The sequence below is a fragment of the Cajanus cajan genome, chromosome 4 (assembly GCF_000230855.2).
Source record: "Cajanus cajan strain Asha chromosome 4, NIPB_CcT2T_4, whole genome shotgun sequence".
In the NCBI taxonomy this organism is placed as follows: Eukaryota; Viridiplantae; Streptophyta; class Magnoliopsida; order Fabales; family Fabaceae; genus Cajanus; species Cajanus cajan.
Window position 1 is genome coordinate 15,639,744 of NC_138520.1, and position 21,055 is coordinate 15,660,798.

The window sequence follows — 21,055 nt, forward strand, 5'->3', positions numbered from 1 at the left end:
GAATCTCTTAATGAAAAAGCAAGGAGTCTTATTAAATATAACAATGACTACTTGTTCTAATATATTTATTTGCAATATATACAACTTAAATAACTTTTATAGTATATTATTAATTTTAAATTATATATTTAATAATGCAATATCTATGTAAATATTACATATATTATTTTGTGATATTAATTGCAAGCATATTATATATGTACATATTGTTTATATTTTTAATTTGTATTAATATACTGTTTAACATGTAATTTTTTTATGTATTTTTTTACAAAATAAAAATAAAAATAATTTTAAATAATATAGAAAAATTAAAATTTAAAATAAGATATGAATTTATTAAAATTTATAAGTATAAAATATATTTAATATGAATATTTTTTAATATAAATAAATAAAAATCGAGTCATGCGGTTCAACCAGTGACCCACCGGTTCAACCTTTGACCCACTGACCCAGTACCTTAACCGGTTCGATGACCGGTCCGGTTTTTAAAACTATGGTTTCAAGTATGTTACTGATCATGATTGGAAGAGGGGAAAAAGACTTTATACCATCTTATTTCAATTCAATTCAATTTTAATTCTTTGCCATAAATTTAGGGAGAAGAAAATGAGTTCCGATTGAGAAAAAGTGATGAGTAGTTAATGAGGTATGTGATCTATTGGAAAAAGCAGTTATGAGGCTGACAATAATAGTTGAGGTAGTTGTCTGTAGCTTTTACTAATGTCTCTTCCATTTATAGCTGCTATGAACGTTGGACGCTTAAATGTGATGCCACCAACTGCATTATGTTGTCTTACCTACAACAAATGCCTCTTCCTTAGCCTTGTCTTCCCATTATTTTGTCTTTCAATGTTACTATAGTTATATCAGCTTAATTGTTTGTGCTATGGCTACACTCAAGTTTCTTCACATGTTTGCTTGTGTTGCATTCATGGGGGTGGCTGTGCTCTTTGTCTCAGCTGAATCAACACTTCTGGTTTACTTCAACCGTGTTCCTCCAACTCGGACTAGGTCTTCTAATGCTGTTTTCCAGTTTCTAGTTGAGAGGTTGGATGGTTCCAATGCATGTTATAAGAGAGACACTTGTTCATTTTCATGTGAGGTATGGAATTTCTCTTGAGAGATCATTTTTTTTTTAATATGATCTTGTAAGGCTTATTTAGAGGTGAATGGTTTGTATGAAAATGAGTTGCAATACTAACACGTTGAATTTTTATCCATGTTGCCAACCCCACCTAGTAAGAAAAGATTTGTTAGGTTGAATAAAGTTCTCTAGAAATACTTTAAGGAAAAAAAATATAGAAGAAAATCAAAATAAACTTCTTCATAAGTTAAAATTATTTTATGTATGAGTAGAAATAAGATTTTGTAGGAGTTAATAGGAGAGAATTTCTGTAAATTAGCTTATTTGACATATCCTTAATTGTTAATGATTGCATATACTTAATGTGACATGAGTTTGTTGGTGATGAATGTATTTTGCTTGACAGCTTGATGGCAAAGTTTACCCTTGCCAGGCAAGTGGCATTGTGTTAAGAAATTTAACTCTAAATCAGGAGCATAGCTTTCTTCTCAATGTCAGTACAAACAAAGGAGAAAGAAATTCATCAGTTTACTCATGGTTCATCGGTGAGCATTTATTTACTTAGAGATTGTTAAGAAAAAATTATCAAAAAGTACTTACAAGAGAAGAAAAAAAATTCAAAATGAATCAAACTTTCCTAAGTTAAAATTGAGTTATACATCTAGAAAAGTTAGAGTAAAGAATTTCTATAATGAAGTGCATAAGTTAATTTTAATTTATTAAAAAAGCTTACATTTTACTTATGTTCTTCTCCAATAGAAAATTTATCCAAATTAAGCTTTATATTATTATTAGCAAGGTTTTTAAAAAAGTCTGGATTTTGGTCACAACTTCAAGTTTTTAGGGTGTTCATTATCGCAACTGTAGCTGTATCAACTGCTTTTATCCACAATTTGTCACGATATCAAGAACTGTGACGAAATTGCATGGTAACGACAGTTTAAAACCTTGACTACTAGAAAATTGAAGAATGAAGAGAAATGGCATTAGCTCAAATCTTTCCTTCTCACCCACTTTAAGATTGATTCCCTGGTCATAATACTAAACTTCAGTTAAGCATTTTGGGGTTTTGCTAATGATTTCCTTTTCACTGAATAGATACAATACCGCCAACTGCAACTATTACCAGTGAACAGACGCATACAAATGAGCAAAGGGTAGCAATTGATGTCACATTCAGTGAACCATGCACTGGACTAGGTGGATTTAATTGCCTAAACTCGTCAAACTGTGATGTAAGTTGGTTTCTAATGACGAGCATTGTGCTAAAAAGTATCCTAATTTTGTTGTTTTCCTTGAAAACATTGACAACATTTTTAACTGTGGTTTAACACGTAAGATCATGGTAGCTGGTCCTGCCCAAGTGGATGCATCCTCTTTACAAATTATCACACCGGGTGTCAAATATAGCCTTGAAGTGATTATCTCCTCAAAAGTTACTTATGGGCGTGTTGTAATCACAATGGTGGAGAATGCTTGCATTGACCAGGCTGGAAACCATTTCATTAGGACCAATGATTCTACTTTGACTATTCATTTTGGTGAGGTTCTGGTTGCAATGTTCATGTTTTGACTATTGAACTAAAAAGTATTTTAAGGGCACTCATATATACATTCAAATGGTTTGTCTTAGATAGAAGACCGGTGATGGTGGATTTTTGGACATCTGTTCCATCTTATGAGTTGAAGATTAATGGTATCCCAAGAACAGTAGTTGCCACAAGCAAACCAGAGGACCTGATAGTTTTCTTGGACTTTAGCATTCCTATAAGAAACTCAACTGAGCAAGTTTTGAATGCACTACATGTTAACTCTGGCATCTTAACTCCTCTCCATGGTGGAAGCAACGACACCCGCGGATTTAGTTTTAATGTAAGAGAGAATTTGTTGTCTGATATACTTCTGTCTTTTTACCATAAACATTAGGAGAATAAATAAGCACTTATAGAAGAAGAAAATAAGAAAGTAAAACAAAATAAATTTCTGTTAAGTTAGTTTATACAGAAGTTCAAATCAATTTTTGAATAAATAAATGAAAGAGCTTCTAAAATTAGTTTATGTATAAGTATAATTTATCAAAAAAAGTGCAATTTATTTAAGAAAATAAGCAATGTACTAACTGTAGAAAGAAATAAGAGAGACGAGGTAATACTAATGTTGTGGGTGAACGTAGCAACTTACTGTATTTTTTATTGAATAAGAGATGGCCTTTAAATAGCCATTTTACAACGTACTGAACTAACAAGAAGATAATAAAATATCTTATCAAATCAAAACTTATCAAAAAACTATCTTATCTAATCTGAAACAAAATAACTCAAAAGATAAATCAAATAATTCCAGATAACTTAAATCGGATATCTCGGATATCTCGGAATCTCTAGAAATTTAAGATTTTCCAACAAAACTCCCCCATCACTTCTTTAAACTCCTCAACTAGCTCAGCTTTGCTTCCCATCTCACTCTTCCAATTGATCCGATCTCCTCATCCATTTCTTTCTTCCATCTCTCATCAAGTACTGCCTCTTCAAATTTTATGTCTTCTGTTCCTGTCAATAGACATACTACATGTAACTCGTCAGTGGAGTTGTAGATGTCTTGCTCCTTTGCTTTGTACTCGGACGAGCTCGGAAAACTTGTTCTTGAATGCTTTCCGAGTACACACGCTTCACAAAACTTCTTGTCAAACTCATCACCACGCAGTCCGTGCACTAACTCCTTCCTTGATAGCTCGACCAAACCTCCAAAGTTTAAATGCCCAAGACGAGAATGCCTCATTATTGCTTCATCCTTCACGTCCAGCTTTAAACACTTATTTTGAATGATGTTCAGCTTCAGTTTATACATCCGATTCTTTTTCATCTCCACTCGGGCTATTAAACGATCATGCTTGTCCTTCAAATAAAGCACTCGATCTTTCATCAGAACCGAGTTGCCTTTCTCCATCATCTGCCCCATGCTTAAGATGTTGCTCTTAAGTTCGGGAACGTAGTAGACATTTCTTATTTCTCCAACTCGTCCATCCTTCTGCATAAACTTGATGGTTCCATGCCCTTTTACCGCAACCTTGGAATCATCTCCAAATGACACGAATCCAGCCTTCACCTTGATGAGTTCGTTGAAGAAACTCTCTTCTCCACACATATGATTGCTCGCCCCAGTGTCCAAATACCAGACCGAGTTGTTTAAGCAACTCGAATCAAGCTCGGCTTCTGACTTCTCATCTGAGCTTGGAAGCTCAACTACTGATCTCTCCACGCAACTCAAGTTTAGCTCATCCTCGGAGGCACAACTCGGACGTAGCTTGGTCTCCGAGCTCTGCGTCATCATCAAAATTCCTGCTTCCTCGTCCTCTTCTTCTGTGAGAAGATTCTTCTCTTTCTCTCCACTTCGGCTTTTAGCTCGGCAATACTTTGCTATGTGACCGTATTTGCCACAGTTGTAGCAATTTGCCGATCTGCATTCTTTTGCGTAGTGGCCGAGTTTGCCACACTTATAACATTCCACCTCGGACCTCGGCTAACTTCCTTGGCTACGATCACCTCGTCCTTGTCCACCTCCATGATCACCTCGTCCTCTACCTCGTCCTTGATCACCTCCATGATCGCCTCGTCCTCCATGATCACCTCGTCCTTTGCCTCCTAATGTTCGGCCCTGGGAATTCCGAGTTTCATTCAAATTAAGTTGCGCCTGTAATGCTTGATCAAGTGTATTCTTCATCTTCCTCCTCCTTTGTTCGTGGGCTTCGAGTGACCCAGTGAGCTCTTCCACTGAGAGGACTGACAAGTCTTTTGACTCCTCAATTACGCATGCGATACTCTCGAAATCATCTGTTAATGATCTCAAGATTTTCTCCACAATTCTACTTGCTGGCATTGACTCCCCATTCCTTCCGAGTTGGTTAGCCACCTTCTCCACCCGAGTTATGTACTCGGATACTTGTTCCTTATCCTCCATCTTCAAACACTCAAACTCTCCTTGGAGAGTTTGAAGTCGGATCTGTCTGACACGGTGGTTACCTCTGTACGCAACCTCCAAGATCTTCCATGCTTCCTTTGAAGATGCAGCGTTTGCAATCTTCTCGAAGCCTGACTCATCCACGGCATTGTACAAAAAATACAAAGCCGATTTGTCCTTCACTCGTGTCTTTTCCAATGCGGCAATCTGAGCCACAGATTGGTCTTCGTCCTCCTCGGATTCTTGAAACCCCTTCTCCACTATATCCCATAGACTTTGGGAACCCAACAGGGTCTTCATCTGTAAACACCAATTATCATAATTGGTTTTCTTTTACAGTTGTGGTACGGTCATTCCATTAACAACTTTCGTCATTACTCTCTCTTTCTTCTTTCCTCCCCTTCACAGGCGCACACTATTTTCCTCTCACACTCGGCACTCAGAGCATAAAGCTCTGATACCAATTTATAGAAAAAAATAAGAGAGACGAGGTAATACTAATGTTGTGGGTGAACGTAGCAACTCACTGTATTTTTTATTGAATAAGAGATGGTCTTTAAATAGCCATTTTACAACGTACTGAACTAACAAGAAGATAATAAATTATCTTATCAAATCAAAACTTATCAAAAAACTATCTTATCTAATCTGAAACAAAATAACTCAAAAGATAAATCAAATAATTCCAGATAACTTAAATCGGATATCTCGGATATCTCGGATATCTCGGATATCTCGGATATCTCGGAATCTCTAGAAATTTAAGATTTTCCAACACTAACTATGTAACATAGTTTTACACAATTATTCAATCACAAATCATCATGTATGTATGATAAAATTGTTGATTTTTATGCTAAAAAGCCATGCTAATAGGTGATTTGTGATTCGTTGATTGTATAAAAGTGTTTTATGCTTGCAGTACATAATCATTAAACTCAACTTATTTTACCTTCTTATATTCTTTTTCTACAAGTGCTTGTTAAGAAGTTTATTTAACCAAGACATAACAAAATTAGAATAAGAATTGAATTCTGACAACTACATTCCTTTCTATTAATTGGTTTCATTTTGTAGCTCAAGAACATATCAAGAACTGAGATTGTCACAATTGAATTACAAGCTGCATCCATAGCTGGCAGGACAGGCACTCCTGTCTCTCCTGTTGCTCCTATCACATTCCTTTATGGTATGCTATCATCTGTGCTTATGATATTAAAAATCATTCCTCTAAGTATCTATAACTTTAAACCAATTTCTGAATTTTTGCGTAGATCCCGTGAAACCCAAGGTGGTACTGAGGACCAGCTCCCTCACTGAGACAAGGGATTTCAACATCAACATAATTGCTGAGTTCACAAAGCCAGTTTTTGGTACTGGGTCTGGGGCCTCTATGGTAGAAGTCTCGGGAGGAAGATTGATAAGGCAGGTGTAATAAAGTTGAGTTACTTAATATATTTCATTATGATTCAAGTAAAGTAAAAATTCCTGACTTTGTTCCTTGTAGGTTAAAGGAACTATCAAGAGCTTTATACTCATTGACTGTCCAAGCAGTAACAGAGGAGGTGTCAGTTACCATTCCTTCGGGGAAGGTAACTGATATTTCAGGAAATGAAAATTTGGCATCTAACCAGCTTGATATCAAGTATTGTATGAATCTCTCTTTTTTTCCTTCCTTTTGATTCTTATAATAACCGGTTATTATATAACAATTTCTTTGTAATTATTCAAAATCAATGCTAATTGTTAATCTCAGCATCAACAGCGTTTTTGGTTGACACTATGCACTTATATATGAATAATGCCATTGATTATATAACTGGACGAAAATGATCAGCTCACTAGTTTTCAACCAGATAACCAAAAAGCCAGTGTCAAAATAGGAGACATACATGAGGTTCCTCTATGGGAGACAATTCTCCTCGAGTCAAATAGTAATACTATTGACAGTAAAGTTCTTCTTTCGAATATTTAGCCCAGTTACATCATAGGATTCGAATTTGAGACCTCTAATTAAGTTAGAGCAACTTTTTAATTGATTCATGTTGTTGGTTGTTATTGTTTTTCTTTCTTTCTTTTTAATATTTTACCAAACATATAATATGATCATTTTATGTTAATTTAAGTTTACTTAATTTTGTGTTGGTTTATTATTTAATACTACCTTTGGTCTTTTTTTATAAGAAACAAGTGATAATAATACACTATCACTTATTTCTTACAAAAAAGGACCAGAAATAGTATATCATATAATATTAAAATATGAATTTACTTACTAATATGTACTATAGTCAATCATGATAAACTTTGAACTAATACCTTACGACTTCAATAATCAATTCAATTTTCAAAACATTGGATTACAGCTGCATAATAATATAGTATGTCAATCATTATAGTATTATGATTTTATCATGTTAGGGGTCTTATTGTGCTAGTAGGCTTGAGCTAAGTTTGAACAAATTATCCTAAGCTAGTACTTGACCTCAATTGATAGCAGAAGTAAATACATGCCTGTTTGTATCTAATATACATCTCATATAGTCAGATCCGACGTTATTCAACTTTACCCCTCTTTTCCTCCTTTCCCACTAACCAAATTAAGCATGTAAAATATGTTAATCTAAGTAGAATGCAGAAGTAATTGAGTGACTGCGCATGGACTTTTGAGTATTCTCTTATGTTTGATTCAAAACTCTCAGATTCCACCCCTACAATATCCATTGCACTGTACTCATTTATCAGTGCCGGAACAATAGCAACATCACTGGTAGCTGCTATGGTTTCTCTTTCCTCGGCAAATTTAGAAGCATTAAGCATTCTTGCTTTGGGAACGACAAGCAGTCCAGCTTCCAATCCATCGATTAATATACATGTAAGTAAAGAAACTAATGCATGGTACCATAATTCATAACTAGAATACAAACAATACAAAAAAAAATTCAATTTCTCAGAGTTCTTCTATACATCTTCTCCAAGGGCTATATTATAAACATTTGACACATTTAACAGGGAATGGTTGGACACCTACAAGTCTTTGCCCTCACAAGTTGGTTTTCAACTGATCAATTTATCAAATACTCGGAGACGACAAGAGGTCTTAGGTGGCTCATACCTCATCACAAGCTCCCCTGGAAAAAATATGACACTTTGTCTTCAAACTTGGAAAGAGAGAAACTTGGAGGGAGAAGTAATGGTCCATCTGCAAGATATATAGATCAACAGAAAACTGAGTTACTGGGGTTATCTTATATCGGTCACAAACACTCATTTCAGACTGAAATTATCAACAAATCTGGTCAGCTTCCTAATCAGCTCAATATAAGCAAGACAAGTACATTATATGGTCTACCTCTCGATTCCGTTGAATATTTCACTTATTTCTTGGTGAGTTTAACAACAACTTTAAAAGGAGTACAACAATAGACACTTGTTTACAACTGATTCATTTGCCATGCAGAGAGGAGAACCATTGTCGGCTGGCAATGTCATCAAAGGAATGGAGAGTTACAAAGGGTAGTTAGCCTTGACATTAACCTTTATGTTCAAAAACATTAAGCTCTAGACAGTAAAAAAAAGTTTCTGATTTGCAGGATTAATTAAGAAAATTTGAGATTTGTTTTCTTACCAACAGGTGGCAGGACATGGAAATGAACTTATTCTGGCTTGGTGTGGGAGTAGGCTGTTTACTTTTAATTCATGTTTTCATGATATGCTTCCTAAGACACAGGACAGGGAAACCACCTCAAGGTAGTTTATCAGTTCCTAGGTTTGAGCTCTTTCTTCTGATTCTCATGCTACCTTGTCTTTCTCAGTCATCAACATTTGTAATAAAAGGTAAGCAACTAGATTTAACACTGTTTATTTCAGTAATCTATATTTACAGAATTTTAGAACTGGTTATTTATTTAAGACTAAATTCATGTGCAAGAGAACTATTTCATCCTTGAAGACTACATTTATATGCAGGTGGTACAGCAGGCGGAATTATCACTGGGGTGCTGTTACTAGCAATACCTGTAGCATTCATCTTGTCAATATTGCTACTTCTTATTATTGCAATCTACTCTGAAAGTTTTGCCCAATACAAAGAATTCAAACAAGTAACTGATGTAGAAAAATGGTACACGAAGTTATTGTTCATTTTTATTGGGAGGCCTACGACTGGAAAGTGGTTTAACAGAAACGGTCTACCTTACTCTTTCCTCTCACGGTTTGGAATTCTCTTTGATGATTGGAAGGGTCCTCCAGTGCTCATTTTAGGTGATCAAAGTTATGAACCAAATGCCATAACCAAGTGGACCGAAAGTGGCCAAAGCGGGATCGGAAGAATGAAAACAATGAGTTCAGAAAACAGCATTGAGGAAATCAAAATCTCTACATTCAAGAGGGTACTAGGTTGCATGAGATCATCCTACATCATCCTTGACTTACTAAGAAGAGTTGGTATGGGAATAATATCCATAGCTTACCCATCATCAATTTCAACTAAAAGCCTTTTTGCATTGATAATCACATCAATACAGTTCATTTACCTGTTTACTACTAAACCATACATCAGCAGAGGTGTCCATGTTGTGGAAAGTGTTTCTCTCTTGTGTGAGGCAGGTGTGTTTGGTATCTTTATCCTTCGGAGTGGTTCAAACTCAGTTGAAGCTAAAACTTGGGAATTGGTCCTGTTGTTTCTCCTGTTGTTTACCTTTATTGCTCAGCTTACCAATCAATGGTATTCTATGGTAAATTCCCTATTGACACTCTCACAGTCTCAGAATAATTCTCTAAGACATGGATTAAAGTTTGCTGCCAAGGGACTCATCCTGCCTTTCCTTCCAAGCAAGCATTGGTCTAGTGTGATATCCACATTCTCCCAACCAGAAACAGACCTGCATTCTGTCAATCCTACAGAATTTGAAAGGAGAAATAGAAATGGATATATGGATCCCTTTAGTGCCATGACTGCTACAGTAGTCCCTTTGCAAAGTCCAGGTACACCTAGTCCCAATGTTATTGAAAGAAGAGATCCTACAACATCGATGCCAGCTGCAAGCACGCATATTGAAGTTGAAGGAAAGTGGCTAAAGGGGCACAAGGCTGGGCTTAAGAAAGAGCTAAAGATGTTGAGGGAGCTTGCAAAAGCTAGCTTCTCTGGGGATACCAGGGTTGATGAAGCCAGCTCCAGCTACACTTTGGGTGAACAACATTCATCTGGTGAAATCTATTTGGGTAGTCCAAAGAGAAGATATTACTGACACTGATGCATAAGGGCCACTGAAGTACATCACCATTCAACACATCCTACTTGGGAAGATTTTGGAAGATGCACATTCCTTTAAATTGCCATGTTTATTCAACAATCATTTGTATAGTCTCTTCTGTAGTTTTGGTGATCTCAATTTGCTACTAATGCTATTCTAACTGACTCACATGCTATGACAACTTCATCATTTGTCTCGGTAGAAATGTACAACGGCTTCAAATATTCTCCCATCATTACTGTTATTGTTAAACATATATCGTGCAAATTTTCTGTACTCCTTTTTTAGTGTGTTTGGCTAACACGATTTGCATTTTCTTAGGTGATGAACGCCAATTCATGTTAAAAGTGTTGTAACATGTATCAATCCGTTGCTAGTTTTTAGGACCCACTACAGTTTTCTATGCTATTTATTAGGATTTTCTGATGTACATGCAACAGATTTTTAGGCCTTTTCTCCCTAATTTATGCTTATTGAGATCACACGTCTTGCATGCTGTTGATGTATTCTTGACTCGTTATGGTTTATGAATAAGAACTCCGTCTTTTACTGTAGGGGCAACATCTCTGTAAGTGATGATATGCCTCATATTATACTGTGTTGAGTTGATAAACATTTTTATGTGATCTCATCAGTAAGGATAGTCCTCTCCAAATAAGGTAGGGGGTTTAGTAAATGAAGCTTATTCAAATTAAGTTGGTTCTCGAGATTTGAAATGATTGGTAGATTTTTACCTCTAACACATAAGGTGCTCAACATTAAAGGCTAAACTTCGATACCAAATTGCAAGACACGATAAAATATAGGAATTGAATTATTTATTTTTTATTTTTTATGGAAATCTGTTTCTAAAGAACAAAACTTAATAATTGATACTTGATAGAATGCTCTGTCTGTATCGTAAAAACAAGATACTGAAAGACAAATGTTTGCTTAGACAACTCCCTTAGGTTAGATGAACTAAAACAAGATAAGGAATAAGAAAGAATCACGCAAAAGACTGCTTTCAATTCTGCGTAAGACAAATGGAACACAAAATTAGTCTTTTCTATTTAAGCATACTCTTATACATTTGTTTCTTTTCATTAAAGCAAAATTGGAGAATAATTGGATGCAAGTCTTTTTTAGCCCGAAGTGTGTAATTCGTGGGCTATATTTGGTTGCGGGCTAACATGCTGACATGCGGATTTATGTATTCTAGAATAAGACTTTATTTGATGCTGTGTGAGTGATGTTTTGCTTGTAAGATTTTTATATTAGGTTTATGTATTTAAAAAATATTAGGCTAAATATATAAATTAGTCCTTAGGAAAATTTTTAATTTGCTCTCTATTCATAAAAACTTGTTAAATCGGTCTACATACATGTAACAATATTAATTTGGTCCTTCTATATGATGTATTCTTCTTTCGGTCTCAACATGTAAAAGATGAAATTAAGAATGTGTTAATTGCATAAAGACCAAATTTAAAATGTGCTACATATATAAAGATCAAATTGGAAATATATTAAGAATATATAAAGGAATTGATGGTTCTAAGGACCAAATCGGAAATGTTTATAGGAATAGGGACCAATTTAATAAATTTTTACATATAGGAACTGAATTGAAAATTTACAACATATGTAATGATTAAATAATATGTTTAACCTTAATATTAATGTTGGGCGTTTCGGTTGGAACTTTAAGTGATTTATTTGTTAATTATTCACTTATTTAATGTTTTTATTTTTTATTCATGGACTACGTATATCTACCCTTCACGAACTCTATTAACTTTATCTCTGGTGCACCGGGTTGCATTTTTAAGTACACGTTTTATCCTTTTGATTATCATCTGTGTGTATGTGGACTTTAATTTTATGGAGAGACATATTAGACTCTTGATGGTCAAATATGATTTACTTCTTGGTCTGTTCCTTAAGATGAAAATGAGTTGATACTAGATACATGATAGATTTTACGTCAACATGTCGGACACGACAATACAGAAATTGGTTAAGAATTTATTCTTTTCAGAAATAATGTTGGGAGTTTGAGGTTGTATATTGTTGTTCTAGGACTTTGATTCTTTTCTTTCTAGAAAATTCACGTGTTTAATAAAGTCTTGCACATTTGATAGGAATGGCATTTTTTAAAACTTTTATTGTACTTTCTATTTCTTTCCTGCCCTTTTAGTTTATGATAAGTGTGGAGTTAACTTGGGCATTTAGATGCATGGAATGATTGTATGCAGGATCTATTTTTGTTGTACAACCTAATATGATAATATTTATTCTGAAACATTGTTATTAATATTATTTATACAACAGAGTTAGCATGTATCTTTCACTCACTTCTACCCAGCTAACATGATAATATTTGTTCTGAAAAATTGTTATTAATATTATTCATACGTAGCTTTCACTCACTTCTACCCAATTAATATTTTCACTTCAATTGTTAGACCAAGTGATGGACTCCTTCCACCAAAGGATGAACAAACGTCAATGGTGAAGAGGAGCTCCTTGCTAAGGCCAAGATAGTGACCTTCGGGGGTGGATGTCCTTCAAGGGTGAGGCAAAAAGGAAGGTGGGTGTAGATGGTGATGGCTTGGGCGAATATGAGAAATGAAGGAAGGATGGTATTTTGGGTGCTCTAGTTGGCTCTCTTCACTAAGTGGAGGTGAAGGCCATTTAAGGTATCCCTAAACTCACTCTAAGGAGGAGATACGAGAGGTAGGCCGAATTGACCTAGTGACTAAAGAGAGGATTTGAGGCAAAAATTTTCACTCAAATTCATATAATTCAAAGTATCTATAAGGTGTGGTGCATTGGGTATTTATAGGAGTAGGAGGCATCTAGGATTGCATTTGGAGAGTGCATGGCTGAAATTCACAATGCAAAATGCACCTAAATAAAATTCAAATTAACCCTAGATGTAACTTGGTGGCCAAGGATGGAATCTTTGAGTTTAGTTAGGCTACACTTAGGTGCATGATAAGACCATGCAACCATTGTTCTCCACTTGGGCCTAAGCCTTTCTAAGTCCAAAAATAAGTCCAAGAACACCAAAAACATGCGTCACCTCCTAATTTAAAACCCTAGCCCAAAAATTAAAACTCTAATCATCTAGAGCACCCCATAATACAAGGGTAAAATGAGAAATACAAAAGAAAATAAATTATATGACTAAAATACCCCAAAATACAAGGGTAAAATTAGAAATACAAGTAAAATAAATTCTATGACTAAAATATCCTAAAGTACAAGGGTAAAATTGGAATAAAGCAATAAAATTTTATACTACTCAAATTGGGCCTAAAAGATAGATCCATACATGGTATCTCTCCATCCTCCTAGTCGTAAACCATGTGATGGGTCTCGCATGAAGTACCAAGGGTCCTCCATCACCAAGTCATTTAGAAAATGGTCATTCCATGCATGTATCTTTTCTACCTTTGAGTTGTAAGACTTTACAAGAACTGAATAATTGAAACTCAACTATAAACAAGAGAGAAACAGAGAATCAGCTCTCCAAGTTACCATGACTTGCAATTGGAGTAAGTACTAGAGACACAGATCACACGATGGAGAGAGAAAACAAAGCCAGGAGGGTCCAGGCAAGTCTTCCTATGTGTTATTAATTTTTTCTTGTAAATTATAAAAATTAAAATACATATTATATAATAACTAACCAAGAGATTATAGACACTTATATTATTAAACTACTTAATTTTTCAGGTCTCATCGCCACCCTCTCCCCTCCACATGTTTCCTACATATATTTTATTATCTATATTAATCATATTATTATATTACAAACATATTTATTTTATATTACTATTATAAGATTTGATGATTTTTAATTATTATTATATTTCATGAATTTCTTTTATTATTTATTGCGAGACTATGATTGTAAATTGTGTTTGATTATTTCATTAAATTAAAAGTTCTTTTAAAGTTTGGAAAAAAAAAATATAAAGCATAATATGAAGAAATTTTAATAACAATCTTTTGTAACAAATTAAAATACTTTTTAAATTATTGAAAAAAATCATTTTTTAATTATATATGTAATCTAATAAATACTCTAAAAATTATTATCTACTAAATAATTATATGTTAGCAGATAAATTTTCAAATAATTATCGAATAAGAAAATAAAATTGGCCCTCTTCCACAGGTTTTTGACCCGTCCTGGGCCTACCAAAAAGCCATCTGCAATTTTTGTTCTATTGTGAGATGAGTTATACTATTTTCTGCAATAACCTCTGGTACTAATATCACATCGACATCAAATATGTAATTTTAGTGATAATACAATACTATTGTACTCCTGGTCCAACACTATCACTGAATAAATGGAATAGCTTGGTCTTTCTACCATGTTTAAGGAATATGACAATTACATGAATGGAAGCCATATATTTTGGTTCCTTTTGTTTATTATGATTCTAAACACACGCTACACCTAGTCTTGAACTTTAGGTGCCATATTCACCTGTTATGATAGTAATGCATTATGTAGCTAGTACAAAAACGGGCTACGGTAGCAAAATCAGCCATGTAAACTAACATAACTGATTATGCTACTAAACTATATATAAAAAAAAATTGAAATTCCAATATTATATGTCAACATAAAAAGAAGGGTAAAATGGTAGGTATTTATATTATTTTATAATGATCTAACTATATAAAATACAATTTTAAAATACTAATTTTTCACTATTTCTCACGTAATTTTAATCTAACAAACAACTACAAATTCAATTCTATTTCTTACCTATTTCTTATCAAATCAATTATCACCTATTCTCTTTCATTTACTTCAATTTTGCCTCCTCCCCCAAACAAAGCATAAAATAATGTCATCACCGACTAAAAAAAGTCAACGCCATGCTGCTCATGCTACTTTAAAGCTCTCTGACAAGTGCTGATAGTAGTGCTTTTGCTGCTCCAAAAATCGAAATAAATTTGAATGTAAATTTCTAAAACTATTTTATTCACCATAAGAAACGAGATTTCATGTGTGAAAGAAATATAAAGCATAAGCCTTACCCTGTCTGACACAGACGGAGAGACTTTACTCAGTGCTACCTCAAAATGATTTTTCTTGATGGTCACTGTATCGTAAGTTGTCTCAGTCAATTTCTCTTCAAGTGCAGCCATTGCTGCCTCGTTCATCTGTATATTCAATAAAATCAGTAAATCTCACAAATTGACTCTCCACTTTTTTTTTTAGTCCTACCCTTGTACCACCATTAATCAAAAACTATGTAGTATATACATACGTACACATAACATTCAATAATGGTAAAGGGATGAAAGAGGCAACATCAATAAAGAGCAGAGACAAACCAATGCAGAAAGATCAGCGCCACTTAGGTTTTCACAAGCTTCCATTTTTGCTATAGCACTCAAATCCACAGAGGAATCAACAGGCTTCTTCCTTGCAAGAGCTTTCAATATCAAAACTCGTTCATCTGGGCCTGGAAGTGGAACATAAAGAAGTTTACCAAACCTACCAGGCCGTAGGAGAGCACGATCCATCACCTCAGGCCTGCAAAATAAGAAACTGACTTAAATAGTGTGATGTGAAGTTAAATAACTAATTAGAGAATAGATATGGTGAACAAAATGTACCTATTTGTAGCACCAATAACAAAAACGCCTCGCCGTTGCTCTGCCCCATCTAACTCAACAAGCAACTGCAATTTCATATAACTGTCATTATACATTGTTATCGGTTAAAATGGCCCTGTTTTTCTAATTCAAAAAGGACTAGTAATTATTTGACCTGATTCAACAGTCGTTCAATAACCCAACTACCTTCTTTACCACGATTGGTTGTCAAAGCATCCACCTGAAAATAGCAAAAGAAAAAAATGTAACACTCGTTGTAACTATGTACACTGGTATACACCATTCTATAACAAATTGTTTGCTGAGAACTTGTTTGAGTCCTTCTTAGATCAAGGAAATTCTAAGAAGGAAATTAATAACAGATACCCACACAAGTCTTGAACGTAACTCGTTCACCAAGTAAGCACCAAATACAAACAATGATCACTGCACTTATGTGAGAGAGAGAGAAAAAAAGATTTACTTTGCAATAAATAAATAAACAAAAATAAAAAATGGTGGTGCAGGATAGTTCCTCCAAAGAAAGAATATTCCAAACAATAATATTTTCTTGTATAGTTACAAATTTGAAATAAAATTGACATGTCATGACAAACATTCAATTTCACCAATATTCTTAAGAAAAGAACCACAAACCTCATCAAAAAAAAGTATACAAGGCGCACATGTCCTTGCACGGCTAAACATTGTCCGAACTCCAAGCTCACTTTCTCCAACATATTTATTTAAGAGTTCAGGTCCCTAAAATAAAAAATAAAAAATAAAAAAGCAATTTAATTATTTAAAAGATGATTTATTCAAACCAGAGGAATGTCCTTGTAAGACAATCAAAACTAAAGAGAAAAGGGTGGAGTTTTTAGACATACCTTAATATGAATAAAATTAGCCCCTGCCTCATTGGCAACAGCTTTGGCAATCAGTGTTTTACCACAACCAGGAGGTCCATAAAGCAAAAATCCTGTCTCAAGATCTACCCCAAGTCCCTGAAATAAATGATTCCAAGAACAGTGATCAGACTGTGATATACAACTTACTAATTACTATGCTTTCTTTAAACAGCAAAGACAAATCAGTTTATCAACTTTTAGAAAAAGAGTATGAAACTTATCAAGAGAACTTAAATATAAAGCTATGAAATTATTGAACATTGATCAGATATTTTGTAATGTTGATCTAGATTAGTGTAATACCATCATTATCAGTTATTCCAAAAATCCCTATTGCATAGTACTATAACCTGAGGGAAAAAAAAATATAATGATAATTCTCACCAATCACCGGACTTTATATTAAGAAAATAACTTATAAAATTCACACAATTAACACCATAGCAGCATATTTCATCACAACTGTTCAATGGCAAAGAGAGTGACATTATCAGTTAGAAAGAAATAAAGACAGATTATACAAGACCAACCACTTTTGTGCCATGACTTAACTATGTAGCACTCAAGAACCCAAGGCCTTACAAACCCCATTTTAGAATCTCATGTGGAACTCAAGTCCCATACCTTGAAATTGGATTCTAACATATTATTACATCTACTCAAAATCATATCCCTATAACAGAGATGCAGACAATATAGATCTAATCATACATGCATATAAATTTCAGCAAGAGGTTTGGGTAATGTGAATTGTGATAAAATAAAAAAAAAATTAAAAAAAAAAAAAAAAACATTTATAAAAAATCAAGAGACAAAGAAAATAGAAGACAAATAGAATTTAACAGAAATCGCAATATTTAAAAAGTTAGTATTTAATGATTACCTCATAATCATCAGGGTATTTTATACGCCTTACAATATAACGTTCAAACTCCTGTCTTAGAAAATCAAGCCCTCCAACATCTTCCCATTTTACATTAGGAATGGAAGAGAAACCTTCTCTTCTTGATGAAGGTTGCACCATTTTGACTGCTTCCTACATACATGCCCAGATAAATGTAATGACTGATATTTTAGGCATCTAAATATTCAAGGAAAAGCTAAGACAGATCATAAAAGAGAGAAAAAAATTGATAGCAAGAAGAGGTGGAGGATAAGATATCCTCTCAAACATAGGGTAGTAAAAGCTGGGATTAACACATAATAGATGCGATGATAAGTGACACAAACCTACAAAAAAGGTCTAGTGGATTACAAATAATAAGAACAAGTAAACAAGGACATAAATATAAAGCACCTCAAAATCGGACATTTTGATGGCAAGCTTATCTATTTCTTCAGTCAACCAAGGTTCTCTCCACCAGTCTTCATCACCCTCATTCATGAGAACTTGAGATAATTCACGTTTCCTTTCATCAATTATTCTTTTCATTGCCAGATTACCAGCCTTGTTAACCAGAGCTGCCAAATCAGCACCAACAAATCCTGGTGTAGCCCTGGCTATTTTCCGTAGATCAAATAATCCCTCAACTTTAAGATTGCTAGTAAGCGTGGAAAGGATCTCCTCCCTGGCAGATTCATTGGGAATGCCAATGATAATCTCACGATCAAACCGTCCAGGCCTTCTCAGGGCAGGGTCAACAGCATCAGGTCTATTTGTAGCTCCAATGACAAGAACATATCCAGGATGTTGACCATCGGAGCTCTCTGACTCGTCTCCTTTTTGAAGAAGCCTATTTGATTGATCCATGCAAGTCATTAATTGCGTCACAATTCGTTTCTCCATCTCACGCTGCAAATTCTCTCTCTTGGAAGCAATTGCATCAACCTCATCAATAAAGACAATCGACGGCGCAGTCTTGTACGCCTTAGAGAAAAGCTCTCTAATATTTTCTTCCGATGCACCTAGCCACAAAATACACAAATACTTAATAGAACACATCCAAATCATTTCACGATAGTAACAAAAACAACGAAACTAACTAATCATAAAATAAAAATAAAAAAAGCACAAGCACTCTACAGTCACCAGCTGTATGTGGATTTCAGTTCACATGTGTCCCAATGCATGTTCACCCCAATCTAAATGTCTAGTGTCATTTTTTAAGCTTCTCAACGGAAAATCAACCATGCTCTTCTTAAGTCATTTAAAACTCTACTCTAGAAAAAGGATTATCCTTAAGCACTTCAAGTTAGAACTAATACAAGTGAATTAAGCACAAATCCAAGTCCAAGCAGGTAACAGTATAATACCTGAGACTCCAGAAACAACCTCAGTAGCTGAAATGTGATAGAAAGGAAGACCAGCCTCATTAGCTATAGCATGTGCAAGTTTAGTCTTCCCACAACCAGGTGGTCCATGCAACAAAATGCCAGCCATTGGCCTCACACCTAACTGTCTAGGCAATTGGGGATGGCACAAAGGCACAATCACTTCCATCTTCAATTCCTCCAAAACCTCTTTCATCCCACCCAAATCCCTAAACCTAGGTCCATCCTTCCCCTTCACCTCACCGTTCGAAACCGAACCCCTCACTTCCTTCCTTTCCTCATTCACAACACTGCTAGCAACAATACCCTTCCTGCCACCCCCCACTTCCAATTCCACGTTCTTCTCCTCCGCCGCAATCTTCTTATACGAGTTTCGCAGCACCGTCTTCCTCAAGCCGAACTCAGGTTCCATCTTCTTCCCGAAAACCGCATCCTCCGAAGACGACACCACCGCTTCTTCCCTGTCTTCGTCCTCTTCCTTCCGTCTTTTCGGAGAGGGGCTTGGAAAGTCTCGGTCGTCGTCATCGTCGGAAAAATGCTTGAGCGTGGGAATGTGATCGGGCTTGGCGGCGGAGTGAAGAGCTTCCTGAACGAATCGAATTAGGGTTTGGTGCTTTGTTCGGTGGTAATCGGGGTAAGTTGAGCGGAGATGGGTGGCGATTTCTTCGGCGGTGGAGTATTTGGACTTGCAAGAGTCAAGTCGACGGCGGAGAGTTTCTTGCAGAGACCTGCCACCGTTTCTTCTTCCCATCTCGCCCCAACCCTTGCTCCTGTCTTCTTCTTCACCTCATAAAACCTAACCAAAACCCACCAAAAATTCTTTGAAATTGATAAATTTCTATTTACGAGTAAATTACTTTCCCAACCAATAAGATTACTCTCCTCGGACAAGTTTAACCGAGGTTCATCTCGTTCCTAAACTTTTGGGTTTCGAATTTGAATTTAAGTTTAATTAAAAAAAAATGATGTTTAGAAAAATAGTTTTAATACAGTTAAGGTTTTTATTCTTAAAGACTATTCTCAACAAAGTTGGGGAATACTTTTATCAAAACTATGATAAATAAATAAAAAAACATTAATCTTATCCTATTGCATTATTTTTTATTTATATATCTAAATATTGAATAATTATAATTTTATTATTTATATATATTTATATATATATAAAACTTTTTGTTACATGAGTAAAAAAAGAACAAATCAGACAAGAAGATCAACAAAACCAAATAAGTGGGGACTCCCAACATTAGGTAGGCTAAACAATCATTGTGGGACAGCTTTAGAAACTTATTATCAAAATGGGGCTGTTTTGAAACATTTTACACCTTTGGGGTAGTTTTCATGGGTGTCGCTATGGGCCATAGCGACACCCATGACACGTGGTGTTTTTTTTTTTTTGACTTGGTTGGGCTGGATCACTGTCGCTATAGGCTGAAGCACCACACCTGATGGGCTAAAAAAAATTATATAGCCCATAGCGACACTAAGCAAAGAAGAAAAAAAATACGAAATTAATAATAATGTAGAATAAATATAATTAATTGAAATTTATTATTATATAATTATAAAAAGAAAACAAATTTTTATAAAAAAGTAATTTTAAATAAATAATATGTATTTTTTTTAAACTGACGCTGTGGCCCATAGCGCCCCAAATTTTTTTTTTATTCGTTTTTAAATTATTTTTTTACATTATATTTACTTCTTTTTTCAAATTTACATTATTTATTATTTGAATTATTTTATTCCCTTTTATCTTTTAATTTTTTATAAAATTGTAAACAATTTTTGTATTTAAAAAATAATATATATATTTTTCGTAACTGGCGCTATGGGCCACAGCGCCTGAGTGGAGCTGTGGCCCATAGCGCCCCAAATTTTAAATTTTTTTTTTTCGTTTATGAATTATTTTTTTACATTATATTACTTATTTTTTGAAATTTACATTTTATATTATATGAATT

At 34.6% G+C, this 21,055-nt stretch overlaps 2 protein-coding genes across 4 annotated transcripts; one reads left to right on the plus strand and one right to left on the minus strand.

Annotated features, from left to right (window-relative positions):
* Positions 1–731: 731 nt before the first annotated feature.
* On the plus strand, positions 732–10,582 carry LOC109794350 (uncharacterized). Of its 3 annotated transcripts, none has more exons than XM_020353806.3 (13): positions 732–1,108; positions 1,497–1,635; positions 2,189–2,325; positions 2,430–2,631; positions 2,724–2,962; positions 6,125–6,236; positions 6,322–6,472; positions 6,555–6,697; positions 7,750–7,922; positions 8,060–8,434; positions 8,508–8,563; positions 8,682–8,797; positions 9,017–10,582. In XM_020353806.3, the coding sequence occupies exons 1-13, from the start codon at positions 893–895 to the stop codon at positions 10,294–10,296; spliced, it is 3,339 nt and encodes a 1,112-aa protein (XP_020209395.2). In that variant the 5' UTR covers positions 732–892; the 3' UTR covers positions 10,297–10,582. The 3 variants fall into 3 exon arrangements, with proteins under 3 accessions (XP_020209395.2, XP_020209392.2, XP_020209398.2); XM_020353803.3 differs by having other exon boundaries at positions 737–1,108; positions 8,682–8,884; XM_020353809.3 differs by lacking the exons at positions 732–1,108; positions 1,497–1,635 and having other exon boundaries at positions 2,185–2,325; positions 2,440–2,631; positions 8,682–8,884.
* A 4,352-nt stretch (positions 10,583–14,934) lies between these two features.
* On the minus strand, positions 14,935–19,996 carry LOC109792366 (cell division control protein 48 homolog C). The gene is made up of 10 exons (XM_020351777.3): positions 19,074–19,996; positions 18,118–18,725; positions 17,704–17,856; positions 16,800–16,916; positions 16,570–16,674; positions 16,088–16,153; positions 15,934–15,998; positions 15,649–15,850; positions 15,349–15,474; positions 14,935–15,241 (listed from the first exon to the last, which is right to left on the minus strand). The coding sequence occupies exons 1-10, from the start codon at positions 19,840–19,842 to the stop codon at positions 15,194–15,196; spliced, it is 2,259 nt and encodes a 752-aa protein (XP_020207366.1). The 5' UTR covers positions 19,843–19,996; the 3' UTR covers positions 14,935–15,193.
* Positions 19,997–21,055: the final 1,059 nt, after the last annotated feature.

Bases quoted from the DNA above. Each gene is read 5' to 3' on its own strand.
- LOC109794350 (XM_020353803.3), top strand. From the start codon at position 893: ATGGCTACACTCAAGTTTCTTCACATGTTTGCTTGTGTTGCATTCATG. The intron at 1,109-1,496 runs GTATGGAATTTC...TTTGCTTGACAG, and splicing joins CTTGTTCATTTTCATGTGAG to CTTGATGGCAAAGTTTACCC. The intron at 8,885-9,016 runs GTAAGCAACTAG...ATTTATATGCAG, and splicing joins ATCAACATTTGTAATAAAAG to GTGGTACAGCAGGCGGAATT.
- LOC109792366 (XM_020351777.3), bottom strand. From the start codon at position 19,842: ATGGGAAGAAGAAACGGTGGCAGGTCTCTGCAAGAAACTCTCCGCCGT. The intron at 15,999-16,087 runs GTCAAATAATTA...ATGAAATTGCAG, and splicing joins TTGAACGACTGTTGAATCAG to TTGCTTGTTGAGTTAGATGG. The intron at 15,851-15,933 runs GTACATTTTGTT...CTTATTTTGCAG, and splicing joins GTTATTGGTGCTACAAATAG to GCCTGAGGTGATGGATCGTG.